Genomic DNA, 17,111 nt, shown 5'->3' on the forward strand with positions numbered 1-17,111 from the left:
CCGGGTTGCCTGCGTTGCAGGCAGATTCTTGACCATCTGAGTTACCAGATAATGCCTATGTGAAAATTACTACTGTAAAGGTCCATGTACTCAAGGCTATGGTTTTTCCCTAGTCGTGGATGGATGTGAGAGTTGGACTGTGAAGAAAGATGAGCGCCAAAGAATTGATGCTTTTGAACTATGGTGTTGGAGACGACTCTTGAGAGTCCCTTGGACTACAAGGAGATCCAACCAGTCCATCCTAAAGGAGATCAGTCCTGGGTGTTCACTGGAAGGACTGATGTTGAAGCTGAAACTCCAATACTCTGGCCACCTCATGCGAAAAGTTGACTCATTGGAAAAGACCTTGTTGCTGGGAAGGATTAGGGGCAGGAGGAGAAGGGGACGACAGAGGATGAGATGGCTGGATGGCATCACCGACTTGATGAACATGGGTTTGGGTAAACTCCGGGAGTTGGTGATGGACAGGGAGGCCTGGTGTGCTGCGATTCATGGGGTCACAAAGAGTTGGACACGACTGAGCGACTGAACTGAATGGAACTGAACAATCCAGTTTACAGAGTGACATGCGTTTTTTTAAAAAAACAAAGTTTTAGAAGTCTTATAAATGACAAACTCAGTTTAAGTAGACATCAAATCAAACTACGCTGTGCAAGTCAGAAGTTCTCCTTGGCAGTGTTTAGACTCTTCTGCAGCAGCAGAAAACTAGGCTTAGAATTTAATTGCAAAGATAGCAGTCTACAGAGAAGACTCAACTCACCACCTCAACAGTTTTCCTACCAAAGCCAGGGTCTAGATAGAAAAATGGGGGACTCTTGAGACCTTGGTTGGGGGAGTGAGCCTGAAAATGCTCAATACCCAAGTTCTTCTAGGTTCTTCTTTTGGGGGTATGGTAGTGAAGACAGTTCTATCAGGGGTCACAGTAAAGTACCAGTGAACATAAAGCTATGTATATCACATTTTGGACTCCTCATACCAGTGACATGGTGGGCAAAGAACATAGTAACTGTTAGTGGGGACAACGGACCCTGATCCTAGTCAGGAGATAGGATCATAGTTGCATGACAGGGAAAGAAGGGATTAATCCAAGACTCAGGATGCAGCGTGCTATGCTGTGTGCTCATGTCACGTCCAACTCTTTGCAATCTCATGGACTGTAGCCCGCTAAGGTCCTCTGTCCAAGGGATTCTCCAGGCAAGAATACTGGAATGGGCTGCCATACTTTTCTCCAGGGTATCTTCCGGACCCAGGGATCGAACCTAAGTCTCTTATGTCTTCTGGATTGGCAGGTGAGTTCTTAACCACTAGCACCACCTGGGAAGCCCCAGGATGCAGAGGGGTGCCTAAACTTTAGGGGGGGGTGAAACTCAGTGCTAGCGCTAACCACGAACTGACAAGGGTAATGTAGTTTGAGGGTCAAGGTTCATGTCATCCCATCAGACTAGCAATTTAGAACAGCCAAAGTGCTGTCAAGGTTAGAGATGTAAGAGAATCTGTAGTAAAGGAAGAAGATGAAGAGACAAGCGAAGCTTTTTCTAAAGCAAAAGATAGTGGTCGCAGTTCCTCAGTGTAGGGATTGAGATAAAAACACGGCTGATATGGAAAGAAGCAAAAATTTTTATGATGGTTGGGTAAATGAATTAAATATATGTACACATTTCCTGATGCTGGGAAAAATTGAATGCGGTAGGAGAAGGGGACGACAGAGGAAGAGATGGATTGCATCACCGACTCAATGGACATGAGTTTGAGTAAACTCCAGGAGTTGGTGATGGACAGGGAGGCCTGGCATGCTGCAGTCCATGGGGTTGCGAAGAGTCGGACACGAATGAGCAACTGAACTGATATTAACTTGTAAAATGTACTGATGAATATAAACAAAATGTTAGTGAAATTTATCACCAATTAGTTTAATCAAAGGCAATGCTGATTCAGAATCCAGGTTTCTTAATACATAAGTGTTCTTTCTTCTCAACCCCACTGCAGAGATTTAAAATAAATCCTTTTTTTGAAAGACTGAAAGGAAGGAGGAGAAGGGGACAACAGAGGACAAGATGAATGGATCACATCACCGACTCAATGGACATGAGTTTTTCAGCAAGCTCTAGGAGATGGTAAAGAACACGGAGGCCTGATGTGCCACAGTCCATGGGGTCACAAAAAGACACAACTAAGTGACTGAACGATATATATCTATTAGGCTGGTACAAATGTTCATTGTGGTTTTGGACTGTGAATTTTAAATTATAACTACATCTTTATTAATCAAAATAGGAACCACTGCAATCAACACATTTTTGCCAATGAGAAACAAGTTTGCTTATTTCTGTAGCACCAAAATCCATGCTTCAGGATTCAGTGAACTCTTGGAAAGCATTTTCTACCTCCTGCTGGTTGTAGAAGCATTTTCCCTGCCAAATGTTGTCACAATGCTTGAAGAAGTGGTAGTTGGCAAGAGGTCAGGTGAATACGGTGGATGAGGCAAAACTTCATAGCCCAATTCTTTCAACTTCTGAAGCATTGGTTGAGCGGTCAGGAATTGTGGAGAAGAACTGGGCCTTTTCGATGCAGCTCATCGATCTGGTGAGCATACTTCTTGTATGTAATGGTTTTGCTGGGATTCAGAAAGCTGTAGTGGATCAGACTGACAACAGACCACCAGTAACCATGACCTTGTGGGGGTGCAAGTTTGGCTTTGGGAAGTGTTTTGGAGCTTCTTGGTCCAACCAAAGCCGGTTGTGGCATAAAAGCCATTTTGAACTCAAATTAGAAAATCGCTTGAATATGCTTTTTGTCTAACATCATTTCTCAAGTCTAAATTAAACAGCAATAAGTCTTTAGCAAAACCATAAAGTGAGAAATGTGCTAAAATGATGTATAACATAACCACATTTATTTAAGAATCTATTTCAATTTCAAACAACAAAGTTCAACAGTGCAAAACCACAATTACTTTTGCACCAACCTAAATACTAATTGGGAGCGCATGGAAAAATATTCTAAATGTCAGTGAGAATATGAAAGCAGTAAACTGACAGTTTTAAAAATCGTTCAACAGTCAAGTTCTTGTGTTCTTTTGACACTAATAAAATTATAAACATGATCTAGTACAGAATTATGACAGTGTATGAAAATGAAAAAATGTGATCAAACAAGAAAATATCCCAAATATTTAAATATTCAACATAACAAAGGCCAAAATGGTAACTTAAAATACAGCTCTTTCAGCCATCTTGGATCCTGTGGAGGCCTGCTGGGAACAGGATGTCTAAAATGGTAGATATGTCTGGAAGGCTGTGGTACAAGGCCATTTTTGCTGGCTAAAAGCAGGATCTATGGAACCAGAAGGAGCACACAGCTCTGCTGAAAACTGAAGGTGTACATGCTTGGGATGAATTCTATCTAGGCAAGAGATGCACTTATGTATACAAAGCAGAGATCACCACAGTAACTCCTGGCAGATAACCTAACAAAACCAGAGTAATCTGGGGAAAGGTAACTCACGCTTATAGAAACAGTGGCATGGTTCATGCCCAATTCCAAAGCAACCTTCCTGCTATTGGACACAGAATCCATGTGATGTTGCACCCTTCAAGTATTTAAACTTACTGAAAAGTAAATAAATAAAAGTGTGGATTTATGAAAAAAATTTAAAAATCTCTTATAAACTATATTTTATACAGCTTGTTACTACTGAGAGGGATTAATGATCAACTTAAGCAACTAATGAGGGTTAAAGGTGTATTTTAAAAGTAAAATAGAAAATACTAACTTATCAAAGATGAACAACAAAACCTGAAAAAACAAAATAATCCTGTAACCAGAGTAGATCCAAAAATGCTACCAAATGAATAAATATCTTAACCAAAATATCAATGAAATTCCACTGTGTACCGTTAGCTCTTACATTAGAAACAAAAGTCAGCATTTATATATATAATTGACTTAGGTTAATCATTTTCAATAAAATACGCAAAAAAACCAAATCGGGTTCCCACAATTTCTAAGCACAAAGCATTCTTTTATGTCCACTAACAGGCTGGTCAAAAAGTTCATCTGGGTCTTTCCATAACATCATACGGAACACCCAAATGAACTTTTTGGCCAACCCATACATCATACACAAGAAAACAAACTTGCGTTCAGACAAGAAAGAAACACAGAGATAAGTGTCAATCTTTACCAATTTATTTTATACAAAACAGTAGCAATGTAGAATATGGGAATTATCTTCCACTGCCACACACGCAAGTTGTGAACATTCCAAGCCAATGTATACAGTTTGGAGGAGAAGGCTAAACCAATAGCATCAACCATGCTACTGAACATAGGAATTTTTCCTATCTAAAAAGATTAAAAATTAGATAGCAATGTCTTCTTAATATTGCTCTCATCATTGAAGACGAAGAAAAATAAAAAGTGACTTTTTTAAGATTAAAAAAAAAGGGAAAGGGAGAAACCAAGAGGCTGCTACAACACTGCCATAGAGTCAAACCATCATACTTCAATATTTGCATACTTGATAGCAGCATTATTTTTACTGAACCGTGTGCAACTACATTTAGAAATACATCAAAGCAAAATATCATGGCAGTAATCAATCAAGATCCAAAAGAAAGAAAATGAACAAAAAATAACTCTAGGATGAACACACTATAAGCAGATGAAGATTTACAGAGACTGAATCAGTATCTACATTCTTGGACTGTTCCATTCTGTCCCAATAAAAATGTCAACTCAAATTGTCAACTGTGCATTTTTGGAGGATTTGAGTTTTTCCAGTTCTTATTATACTGCATGCTTGGAACAAAGAGGGTCATAATAAATCCTTCTACACAATGAACTTTAAGTAGACAGTTGAAAATAAATTTACTACTTGTAAACACGCACAAAAAGAAAAATACAAGATTCTGTATCTTTAAACAATCAGTGCTTCCTAAAGCGCATTATCTCCTATATCTACCTCTCTCCCCTCGGTCTCTGTCCCGATCACATAATCGCTCTCTTTCTCTTTCTCTATCACGTCCTCTATCTCGCTCTCTGTCTCTTCTGTTATCTCTAGGGCGGTCTCGTTCTCGTTCCCGATCTCTTTCACGGGGTCTACTTCTCCGGCCACTGACAACAGCCTGCGTTCGACGAAGGAAATCATCCACCCTCATATCATAATCATGCTAGAAAAGGTAAGAAATGGATAAGGTATGTCAAAAATCAAACGGAATTTATGAGTCCATTTATGGTAATTATTGTCTGGTAGAGAGAAAAATCTAAAGAAATACCCTAATGCATTAATTCACAGAAAGCAATTTTGACAGTTTAGAAAAAGGATTCTGATGTATGATTTATTCAGATCTCATTAAAAAAATCATTTTTTGTAGTCAGTTTTCTATTTAATTTCTCTACCCAATCTCTTTAATAAGATGTGAAAATAATCACCTAATGATGACCTCCAATCACATGATCAATAACATCAATACATGCTGCCACCTATGCTAAATGTCCTAAATGTCAATGTTTTTCTGCAACAGGTGGATTCTACTTAATTTTTCCTCCTTTGAGTCTACAAACTAAAGCAAACCAACTCTGCCCTCTAAAGGTGAAATTAGGAATACTTCCATTCCTGATTTTCTTTCAAACTAAATCATTGTTAACGACAAATTTATGGAATTTGACAGAATTTTTAAAAAATATTTACTGCAGTAAGATTGTGAAGTCTATTTCACACAGAGCTAATAATACACATAAGGCTGAGGAGGACAGTGAAGGGTAAGATAAGCAACTAAGTGAGGTGCAAGGTTGTCACTGTGGCTACTACTACGCTTGACCCCCGCTCTAGAGTTCCTCTTTCAGTTCTCAACTCATCTTTACTTACTGAACTTTGTTTCTTCAAAAGTCAGCTTATAAGGTTCAAATTTTCACACTACCTTTTGTATATTAAAAAAAAAGTGATTAAATAAATACAAATTATATTACACATATATATTAACTAGAAGGCTACTATATAATGGTGCATGAAGCACAACCTGTTAAAAAGGACAAGAATAGTTTGGTAAGAGTCTCAGAAAAACTTCCTTTTTTGAAAATAATGTGATCATCTAAAAAAGGCATTTTTAAAAACACCACAACCTAGCTAGTCAACTAAGATTTCATCATACATTGGCTGTATACTTCTTCAAGTGGTGGGGGAAAAAAAAAAAACACTACTAAAAGTCTACTGCTGTTCAGTTGTGAAGTCACGTCCAATTCTTTTTGTGACTCCATGAACTGCATGCAGCCTGCCAGGCTCCTCTGGTCTACAGGCTTTTCCAGACAATACTGGAGTGGGTTGCCATTTCCTTCTCCAAAAGTCTGTTTGTTAGAATTCTCAGATTGTTTTACTAAATATTAATGGTCTTAGTGTGACTTTATTTTGAAGGATTAATAACTTCATGAGATAAGGAAATAAATGACAGATGAAAGTATCTCAAAGATAGGAAACCACTGCTCTCTCAGACATGCATGTTCTTTTTCATATGGGAAGATAAAAAGAAGTTTATGTGGCCCAGCAGAGTCATCATGTGGGTAGTATTTAATAAACAAACTCAGCCCAACTATTATACTGAAGACCTAGAAATAGCAACTAAAAAATAATCCACTTAAGTAATCAAAGGGATTAGCCTAAATAATTTGTAGTAGGAATATGAAACCATTATCTATTAATCAACATAATCTGGTTGTTGTTCAGTCACTAAGTCATGTCAGACTCTTTTCGACCCCACGGACTGCAGCACACCAGGCTTCCCTATCCTTCATTATCTCCCGGAGCTTGTTCAAACTCACATCCATTGAGTTGGGATGCCATCCAACCATCTCACATCCTCTGTCACCCTTTTCCTCTTGCCCTCAATCCTTCCCAGCATCAGGGTCTTTTCCAATAAGTCGGTGTTCCCCACATTTAAATTATCTACAGAATTCTAAGTAGTTCCCTCATGCTTTTGCCTTCTTGTGCACTTACTACTCGTTTATCTCTGTATCTTGCTTCATGTGGTACTGGGTGATGTCCTGAGTAAGGAGGATGAGCTTGAGGAGGTGGAGCATGGTGCTGATAGTAAGGATGGTGTGGAGGTTGTTCCATTCCAGGATAAGGAGTCTAAAAAAAGAAAACCATTTCCATAAACATCTCAAAAACATCCTTGTAACAAACCATTCTTAGAATTCCCCTATCCAAACCACCCATCTCAAAGAAAGTATTTACTCTGTTGAAGCCATTTACTTTGATGACATTAGCATTCTTTAAAATACCCTCTTTATTTGCTTGTTGAAAGAAAATGTGTGTAATAAACTGAATCTAAATCTAAACTCCATCATCTAACATTTAACATTTACACTCACATACCATATAAATACCACTAGAAATCAAAAGCCGATCCTACACAGTGATTACTATGGACCAGGCACTATCCTAAGCACTTTACAAGTCTCATTTAATCCCCACAGCAAGCCTACACAAAGGTACTAATAGAATTACAGGTAATAGTATTATTATGTAATCCTAGTTTACAAAAAGGGAAACTGAGGCACCAAATGGTTAGGTCACTTGCTCAGGTTCACACTACTAGTAAAGGGGGTAGAAGTTAAGACACAACATCAGACATTCTGACTCTAATCAGTCATCTTAATACTATGCACAAATGTATTTAAAGAGCTAATGAACTTTTAAATGCAGTTATAAAATGAATGATGGAAAATCAAAGTAGTTCTCCTAGTTAGGGTCAAGATATTATTATTAAATATTTTTTTAATTTCATACTCTAAAGGAAAGAAATAATTCATCTGTCTGTATACAGTACCTTTAAGTGAAACAAAAGTCAGATGAAATACCACATTACAGGCAGCATTTCAAGATAAAAAGGTAAGAAACAATCAGAACTAATTAAACTTCCAAGTTGTTTTATTCTATTAGGAATTAATGCTTCAGCTATCTTTAATACCTTAAAATATACTCTAAGAAGAACATCCAGTTTTCTTAGAGAAAGAAAAAAATTAAAGTTTAGGAACAAGATTTAGTTAACCTTATTTAACATAGAGAATTTACTGAGTATCAGGGTCAGGCACTATGCTAAACTTAACATGTATTTTGCAAACTTAGCTTCTTGACAATCCTACAAGGTTGATACTATTCCACTAAATTTTAAACTATACAAGCATAGGCATACTGTCCTCACCGATGTACACCCAGAGCAAACAGTGTCATGCAAAGAGTAGGTACTAAATAGTTTGATGAGTCAAAGAATGAATGGATGCCCCAATTTCACAGATAAGGAAAACTAAGAAAAAAATGTATTATGAAACTTATCTAAAGTCAAAGTTGAGAAGGGAAAGTATTTGAACCCTGAAAAGTTTACACTACTAGCCACTACAATAATAAATCATAACACTTATCAACTAAGCCTCCACTGTTAATACAAATCCAATCATTCATTAGCCTTTACTTTAAAAACAGCATGCAAGTTTACTTATCACCAAAGACATGTATTTTAAGTCTCTTAATGGGTAACTATAACAACCATACTGCAAGTAAGCATTCAAAATGTATGGAACTGCAAATGAAGTTATATAACTTTCAAAAACAGAATTAATACAAACCATTCCTTGCCAAGGTGGTGGTGGTCCCATGTTATGAAATTCCCTCACATAATCATTGTAGGACTAAAATGAAAGATGATAATGTCAATAAATAAAAAACCCAGAACTTACAAAATAAATCAGATACTGATTTAATGTGCATTAAATAAAAAAAATGAAATGCTTACCCCATTTAAAAATACATCTCGGCGTACTCCTGAAAACCGTCTGTTGGGAATAAGATTTGTGAAACTAAATTCAGGTGGTTCATAAACTAGTTCCAAGAATGTAATTCAAAACTGAACAAAAATGAACCCAACTTACCTATCTACTTCCTGGTATCGTGGATCCTTTAAATACCCTGTTCAAACATCAAGCATTTTAGTATATCAAACTTTTATTTTTTATTATGGCATCATAATTAAACCTTCCTTACCACTCATTTCAATTCTTCCCATGATATAATAGTGATGCTATTAAATGATGCTATTATCATACTGTTCCATTTTCAGATTTTCTTCTCAGATAACATGATAATTAGAAAGTAACTAAATAACTTACTGATATCACAGAATTATAAACTGCTAGAGAGGTTTGCATATGGATCTTCTAAATCCACACCCCAATTCTTGCTAGACAGAAATTTCTTCATGCTGCACCATAGGAAGGTAAGGACAGAGGAATTATCTTGAGGACACTGTGATAGGTCTTCCTTAAAACAAATGTTTACCTTCCACCTTGAGTATACATAAGCCTTGCTAAGTCAGCCAAAGCTTTAAAAAATGCAAACTTAAGGGGAGAAAAACAAAATTAACAAAAGTTGCAAAAATTAAAATATATACATTTTAAATAAAAGAACCATGGTAATCAGAGAAATATTCTCCCCTCTTTTTCTCATAAGGACTTAGTAAATTAAAATGTGAAAAAGTCTAAGTGGCCAAGTTACTGGGGAAAAATTTTACTTCTTCAGAATATCCCATTTTGGAGAAGAACGAGGCTTATCAAGCCATTTGTCATGTAACAATGATGTAATGCTCACTAACACCAACTTCCAAACGGTCTGATTTTTCTAAGTGTATCACTGACTATTTTAAATAAATATCTTCTCTTAACTACAGTGTGCCTTTTTCAACTCCAGTTAAGGGAAAGGTTAACTGAAAAGCTGCTTTTAGATTACAAACCAAGCATTTCCCATTCCTCTCTAAAAATGTGAAAGTCAAAGATGTTTTTATTTAGAAAAATATAGAATAATTTCAGTTTCCAATTAAAGCTTTCTACCACAGGAAATACTAAGTATCAAAGAGAATAAAAACCCTAATAAGAGTGTAAAATCATTGCTTTCCCTAACTACATTTAATCTTAAAGCACAAGTGCAGTTTTCATTTCCTGCAATTTCAAGTAATTAATAGCTGCATCTTAAAGTTTTCTCACTTTTAAAACTATAGGGTCATGATAGAAGATTCTGTGCTGTTGTTGTTTTTAATAATTTCAAGCCAAATATCTGCAGGATTATAAAATATTAACCTGGTCTCTGATGAAACTCAGGGGCATAGTCAATCCTTGGTTTCTTTCTGCTGTTATGAATATCATAATCTTCTGGTCGACGCCTACATAAATTAGACACATTAGAAATTAAACCAAAAACTGCTAGGAGAACAAACAGCAAAGCAAGAGTTTCTGACAGAAATAAGTACAAAGAAAAGCTCATTATTTGCTTTAAAATAACAGCCTCGCCTTTGGTGGACAAACATCTTAAAATCTCTAAATTTTAATTCCTCAAATTATTATACACCAATCCTTAGATGTACTGCTAGAAACATATTCTCTAATCTTTGTGCTATGATCAGACACTTAAAAGTAATCTGCTCAAAATACGTAAATCACATTTTAGTAATCTAAACAAAAGTAAATGAGCTACCCTAAAGCTAATATAAATATCCAGTTTAACATTTAAAACACTTTTCTGAATAAAGTCTTCATTCGGGTAAAAGAAAGGGGAAAAAACCTTTACACAACAAGTAACCCTAAAATCTATATATTTCAACTTATTAATGTCATTTTAGGTTAAATCTAAAGAAAATTAAGTATTTCTTAGATATTTTTCTTCTGCTTTGTACAAAATTATACTTTTCACATGATCATACAGAAAATTTGATACTTATTAAAAGTTATTTTACAGGTAAGTTTTAAAAATGTTTAAATACTTTGAAAAACTAATTTCTAAAATTAATAACATTTACAAACTGTGGGAATTTTTTCCCAGAAACAATGCCTTAAAATAAACTGGCAAATAATGGGGCAGAGTTTTAACAGAGTTTCATAATACAAATTCAAACTGTATTCTTTAGAAGGTGAAACTTTACTATCTGCAGCAAGCTGCTCTTCACTATCTTCCATAAATCTCAATGGTTAATGTAACCATTAAGGTTAACGTAAATACATCATTAAATACACTTCATTTTACTTAGCATTTAATAAAGAGCTACACAAAATAAAAAGCAAATTTCAAGTTTTTTAAGGTAATAATAAATATATCTTTTTACCCTTATTGTCAAAATCTCTGCAATAACCTGGGCGTCACTAGCTTTCCAGTTATTTCTGAATGTTTACTGCTTTCATAAACTTCTGCAACACAAGTTCACTCAAACTACAAAGCTGCAATAAACCCAAGCCCCCCAACATAATAAAAACAGTTGCATCTACAATAAATAAGACTAAGAAAATTAAAAACTGGTTTAAAAAAATAAACATACCGCTTTCCTGTAGTTTGGGGAGTACATTTACGACCGGTATAAAACATGATAGTAACAGTTCATAAAGTAGTCCAACTACTGACTTTAAGCTGTAAGCCACATACAAATATGGAGGCCCTGGCAGGCTTGAGAGGAGTAGTGGTGTAATAAGTATAGTTTACAGTCCATTGCAAATCTGAGGTAAAAACTTCACTTGTATGTACTGTATTGCACTGGAAATCTCTTAGCTTAAAACTTCAAAAGACATCTTGGTGATCAGTCCTTTTAGGCCAAAAGTAAGGGAGCTCTGCCAGGTTTCCTCCTACCTACTTGACAGTGTCCTTCTTAAGCTCAAAGAAATGGGGACTCTTGTTGGATTATCTGTACCTACCACAGGATGTTTCCACCAAAAGGAAACTTAACCAAAGGTTTCATCCCATCAACCACACATCCAACAGTCTTTAGCAGAATATTTTAGATTTAGCTGTATGCAAATCTACTCAGGGGAAGGTGTTGGGTGAAGGGCTTAAATCAGTTCTTTGCAAAGACTTCTCCAATTCTGTAACAAGTTAAAACCCCTTTTTCTGGAAAATGCTGTTTAGTTCATAAAGTAGTGATCAACAACCATGGCGATCCTCTAAAAAACACTTTTAAGTCCACAGGTACTGCCAGCATCTGGAAAAGCTGTAAACAGACACAGCAACAGCCCTTCTTTTTGGTTTGTTGCCGGGTCTCCCAGGGCCACTTGATCCCCTTTGGAAAGAACCTATTGTTTTCAGAAGCTCAGCAAGATGTGTGAATTCACGGGGTACATGTTAGACAATATTGAGAATGGGGTTAACACATCACGATGGTAAAATCTGAAATAGTCCCAACAATGCTCCTCTTGAATATCAAAATAACTTAAAATATTTTATCCTCTAATAAATGAGGCGTCATCTTCTGAAAAGATAATAGTGATCCTTTATAAAAGTCCCATATCTGATAAGGCTTATCCAGAGACACACCTGAAAGAAAAGGCTTTTTACAAAATATTAACAATTTTTGCAAATAAAGACTTCCTCCTCTTCCTCCTTTCTAGCCTGTTCTTAGCAACAAATGCCTACCTCATTTCAATGGTATACATTGTATTATCAGATTACTATCTAATCTAAACTGGTTATCACTCTTTAGCAGATAATTTTTTCTGCATAAGGAAAGATCCCCATTTTCCTCTTGAAAAATGACTGAGACCAAGGTGACCATCTGAAATCCTCAATGAAGCCACAAACTAGTCCATGCAGCTTGATTTGAGGATTTTCTCTTTCTTCTTTACCGCAGGACAAACTTTTGACGAATCACATTCCTCCATCATGTTATTCTGATATATGTGCCTATTATCAGTCCAAAGAACGTTTCTAACCTTCCCACATCCCGGACTGGTTCTCGACGGGATGGTCGTCCTCTTGATCGGGGCTGAGAATGCATTCTTCTCTTGTGACGCATTTTATGAATGACCTGATACAAGTCAATACTTTCATCAGGGGGAAATAGAAGACAAAGCTGGGTTCCACATTCAAGTTCAATTTCCTAGAATAAGAAAGCAGTAATTTACAAAACGAAAAAAAGGAGAAACTTTTGATAGACTTGTATTTTCCTGATGTACAGAACAAAAACAGGCTGACTTGGAGATTTCCTTCCCAAGGTTGATAATCACATGAGATTCCAATCAATCAACTTCCTTGAAAGATTTTAAAAAACTTTTCAAAAGTGTTTCATGCGTTTATGTGAGGGGAAAAATGGTTTCCCTGGTGGCTCAGATGGTAAAGAATCTGTCTGCAATGCGGAAGACCAGGGTTTGTTCCCTGGGTTGGGAAGATCCCCTGGAGGAGGGCATGGCAACCCATTCCAGTATTCTTGCCTGGAGAATTCCCATGGACAAAGGAGCCTGGCGGGCTACAGTCCATGAGGTTGCAGTGAGTCGGACACAACTGAGCGACTAAGCACAGCACAGAATCTTCAAGGTTAACTACAGAATCTGTGACAGTCACCCTCTGCAACAAAGGAATATTTCTTTGTGCAAAATATATTAAGTATCAGGACAAAGTCATCCATCTTAATACAATGGAGAAAAAACATTTAGTGTCAAACAATCTTCATGGTTATGAACTGCTAAATGCACTGAAATATATTAACAAGGGCAAACTAATTATGGGCTTTGTATAATTTTTACATTACCAACATTTTCACTTATGAGCAATGAAAACTTGGTTCAAAATAACATTTAGAAAACTAAAGGTCACAGGCCTAGGTTTATTTTAAATCACTGCACGTTTTTAATTTCATCTGCAGACTCAACAACCTGCGTATACACATACTCATCTCCTTTTAATAAAGGTTCCTTCTATTCAGAAAACTTCAGTAAAGATGTTAAGTGGCATTTCTAAAATGTATCACAATCTGTTACACAGTAATACAATGAAAAACCTTAAACTTTAGGTTTTTAACATCCTGCCAGTTCTCTTCAAAAACTTTTCCTTCAATTGTATAAATCAAGTACTATATAAATCTACCTTTCTACATTAATGGAGGTCATATCAATCAGTCATAATTACAGTAATCACAAATTCCAAATAAGAATATTTTCCCCAATCATTCCGACAAATTCATTCAAAAATGGTTTTAAAATATCTTTGAATAAAGATTTCTAGAAGAGTGATTAAATATGTGTTTTTTAAAGAATCAAAACAACAAACCTGTCCATCACGTCCAATCTTTACTGGCTTATGTTCATTCCAAGGATTGGTGAGATGAGCTGACTTAGTAAAGGGTAATTCACGCCTAAACACAAAGTGATATCAATTATATTCTTTCGCAGAATCCTTTAAAGACCTTATTCTACTTTAGTAGTGAATTCCTATTAATCATGACTTAAATGCGACTAAGATTGATAGAGATTATTTGCCCGAAACAAAGCCACATTCAGAGACACACTTTTCACATTCTCCTGTATTCACAAAAAGGAAAAAAAAAAAAAAAAAAAGCTAAATTTGCTTAATAAAATGAGCTAGGACACCAAGACAGTTCGGTCTCTCTCAACTTTTCTGAGCCTGAGTTTCTTCACGTTATATTTATAAGGATAGCGCCACTCTCTTCAAACTTGTTTTAGGTAGCTTGCAAATGAAATAACACATCAAATGTTAACATCTTACATCTGTGTACTGAAAATCTTGTATTTTTTAATAACTGATCAATAAAGAGATGAACTTTAACCAGGCAGTTAATACCACATGAATATATGTCCCCTATCTTTGGTTCAAGACTGCTTTCCCAGATTCAAGAATCCTCCCCTTTTGCTAAAGCAATATTCTCTACCACACATAGAACAGCTCTTGATAATACAAAATTTTATACTTATAAATTTACATATTTGCATGTATTAATTATGCACTACTCCTCCTCTTACACTATAATGCTATACTTTATTTTTATTAATTAATTATTAATTGGAGACTAATTACTTCACAATATTGTGGTGGTTTTTGCCATACATCAACATGAATCAGCCACGGATGTACGTGTCCTCCTAGCCTGAACCCCGCTGCCACCTCCCTCCCCACCCCACCCCATCCCATCCCTTTGAGTGGTCCCAGAGCACTCGGTTTGAGTACCCTGCTTCATGTCCTCTATTTCACATATGGTAACATACATGTTTGAATGCTATTCTCTCAAATCATCCCGCCCTTGCCTTCTCCAACACAGACCAACACAGACCAAAAGTCTGTTCTTTACATCACTGCATCTTTTGCTGTCTTGCATATAGGGTCGTCGTTACTGTCTTTCTAAATTACATATATATGCATTAATATACTGTATTGGCATTTCTCTTTCTGACTTACTTCACTCTATATTATAGGCCCCAGTTTCTGAGCCACAGGGAAAAATAGTCTCACCAAGTTAAAAAAAAACAGATACCCTTCATTTTTATAGCACAACAGTGAACATAAACATGACAAGTAATAAATACTTGTTGCCAAAAAAATCAGAAATTAACATCATTCAATAATGTTTCATCTATCTGTGCATAAAGTAATGCTTTAATTAAAGAACTATTATCTACAATACAAATGAAACTTCTCAGAAGACATACAAAGATGAGTAACATAAAAAGCTTTCATTGCTAACCTTTTTTAAACAGCTTTTACCAAACAATAAAGAAGCACACACAAGTATTTTGTAAAAAGAATGAATACCATAAACAGAGTATAGAACTTTTGCTTTTAATGTGAATGGTCATATTTATCTTGGCAAGCAAGAAAGAAACAAATAGAAAATGTTTCCTGGAAAAGGTGGCATAAGGGATAAGCCTGAAAGAAAAGTGACTCGGGCAAGGTCATAGGTAGAAAGGTAAAGCAGAGATACTTCTGAAGCAATGAAAAAGACCTGAGCGAAGACATAATGGAGAAGAAAAATTACAAGCAAATGACCTGGTCCAGTGGACAAGCTATACAACCATTTACTTCTAGCCTTATGTGTATTTTCTTAAAGATGAATATTAAACGCTCAAATTTTGGACTTTTTTAAACCTCAGAAAATATTTTAACATCTACAGGAAAAGATTAAAGTTACAAAGTGGCATGATCTGTTGTAATGATGTGAAGATATGGGAGAAGTGAGTAATGAGTGATGGAAATAAACGCCCACTAGGTACTTCTAAAAGGCCTGAATCTTCATCTAAAAGACATCTTACCTCACACACATCAAGAGTGGTTCAAGAGTGTACACAAACAAAAATATGTGTGTACATATATACATCTATACACATATTCCCACCCCCCCACTTCAGGGAGGGCTGGGAGGAAAGAGATCATCATTAAGCTAGACTAAATCCATACCAAAGCCTAGAATATCCAGACACAGATCTATAGTTAAAAACTGTATTTTAATAGTTTCTTTTATTTTTCCTCTAAATTGCCAGTTAAAAAAATTACAGAAAGGAATAATCTACAACCTTCCCTGGTGACTCAGATGGTTGAGTCCAACTGCAATTTAGGAGACCCAGCTGGGCTTGATCCCTGGGTCGCGAAGATCCCCCGGAGAAGGGAATGGCAAGCTACTCCAGTATTCTTGCCTGGAGTTACATGGACAGAGGAGCCTGGAGGGTTACAGTACATGGGGTTGCAAAGAGCTGGACTCGACAGAGCAACTAACACTTTCACTTTTAACTACCAAAGCACAGGAAGGTTGTAAGTTATTATTGCACAGAATTGTCACTGTTATTTACATATTTCCCATGGAATACCCTTGGTCCCCAAAAAAGGCATTATGTTGAGCTGGTTGAGTCACTTGGGGTTAAAATTCTTTGGTGGCACTGGTTCTAACTAGATTCCAGAGACATGTGCCCAGTGTTTTGACAAATTAGTTAATCTCAGCCTGAATATCAGAGGGAACTATGAGGCCTTAGGTAAAACAGGGCTCAGGTTAAAACTAAGAGAAATTGTACATCTGTGGTTATCACGATTATAGAACAGGCATCCTAAAAGCTAGCTTTTGAGCAGACATGTAATGAAGAGGCCTACAGAGGATTATCTCTACTGTGAATATTCCAGGTAACATGGCAGTGATTCTCTACTTTAAGGAGCTTAGTAAATGGGGCATATTTAACAAAAGAACATGAACCGTACAAAGACTTTATGTACTAGATAGTTGGTCATTAAAGCTAAAAAGAATAGCAGAGAAGCCATGAAAGACAGAGAAATGGGTTATTTGGAATGGATGTGATAGGGGTGTGAGGTTAAA

The 17,111-nt window shown here is 36.2% G+C and overlaps 1 protein-coding gene and 1 pseudogene across 29 annotated transcripts in view; one reads left to right on the top strand and one right to left on the bottom strand.

Moving 5' to 3' along the window:
* The first annotated feature begins 831 nt into the window (after window positions 1-831).
* Window positions 832-3,603, top strand: LOC145511416 (large ribosomal subunit protein eL33 pseudogene; annotated as a pseudogene). Its single transcript, XR_014057854.1, has one exon. The product of XR_014057854.1 is annotated as a large ribosomal subunit protein eL33 pseudogene (transcript).
* Window positions 3,604-4,166: 563 nt separating this feature from the next.
* Window positions 4,167-17,111, bottom strand: part of YTHDC1 (YTH N6-methyladenosine RNA binding protein C1) — a 38,049-nt gene continuing 25,104 nt past the window's right edge. For 9 of the 28 annotated variants that reach the window (XM_081502493.1, XM_081502135.1, XM_081502039.1 and 6 more), the window contains 8 exons: window positions 14,069-14,153; window positions 12,736-12,902; window positions 10,126-10,208; window positions 8,926-8,962; window positions 8,790-8,829; window positions 8,623-8,685; window positions 6,992-7,126; window positions 4,167-5,171 (listed from right to left, as the gene is read on the bottom strand). In XM_081502493.1, the coding sequence (XP_081358619.1) occupies window positions 4,947-5,171; window positions 6,992-7,126; window positions 8,623-8,685; window positions 8,790-8,829; window positions 8,926-8,962; window positions 10,126-10,208; window positions 12,736-12,902; window positions 14,069-14,153 (835 nt within the window). In that variant the 3' untranslated portion in view covers window positions 4,167-4,946. Of the gene's footprint in view, window positions 5,172-6,991; window positions 7,127-8,618; window positions 8,686-8,789; window positions 8,854-8,925; window positions 8,963-10,125; window positions 10,209-12,735; window positions 12,903-14,068; window positions 14,154-17,111 lie in introns of all 28 variants that reach the window. The other 19 variants (XM_081502307.1, XM_081501951.1, XM_081501872.1 and 16 more) reach the window with 3 other exon arrangements.

Source organism: Giraffa tippelskirchi, chromosome 1 (assembly GCF_054371585.1).
Source record: "Giraffa tippelskirchi isolate mGirTip1 chromosome 1, T2T-mGirTip1v1.2.pri, whole genome shotgun sequence".
Taxonomy (NCBI): Eukaryota; Metazoa; Chordata; class Mammalia; order Artiodactyla; family Giraffidae; genus Giraffa; species Giraffa tippelskirchi.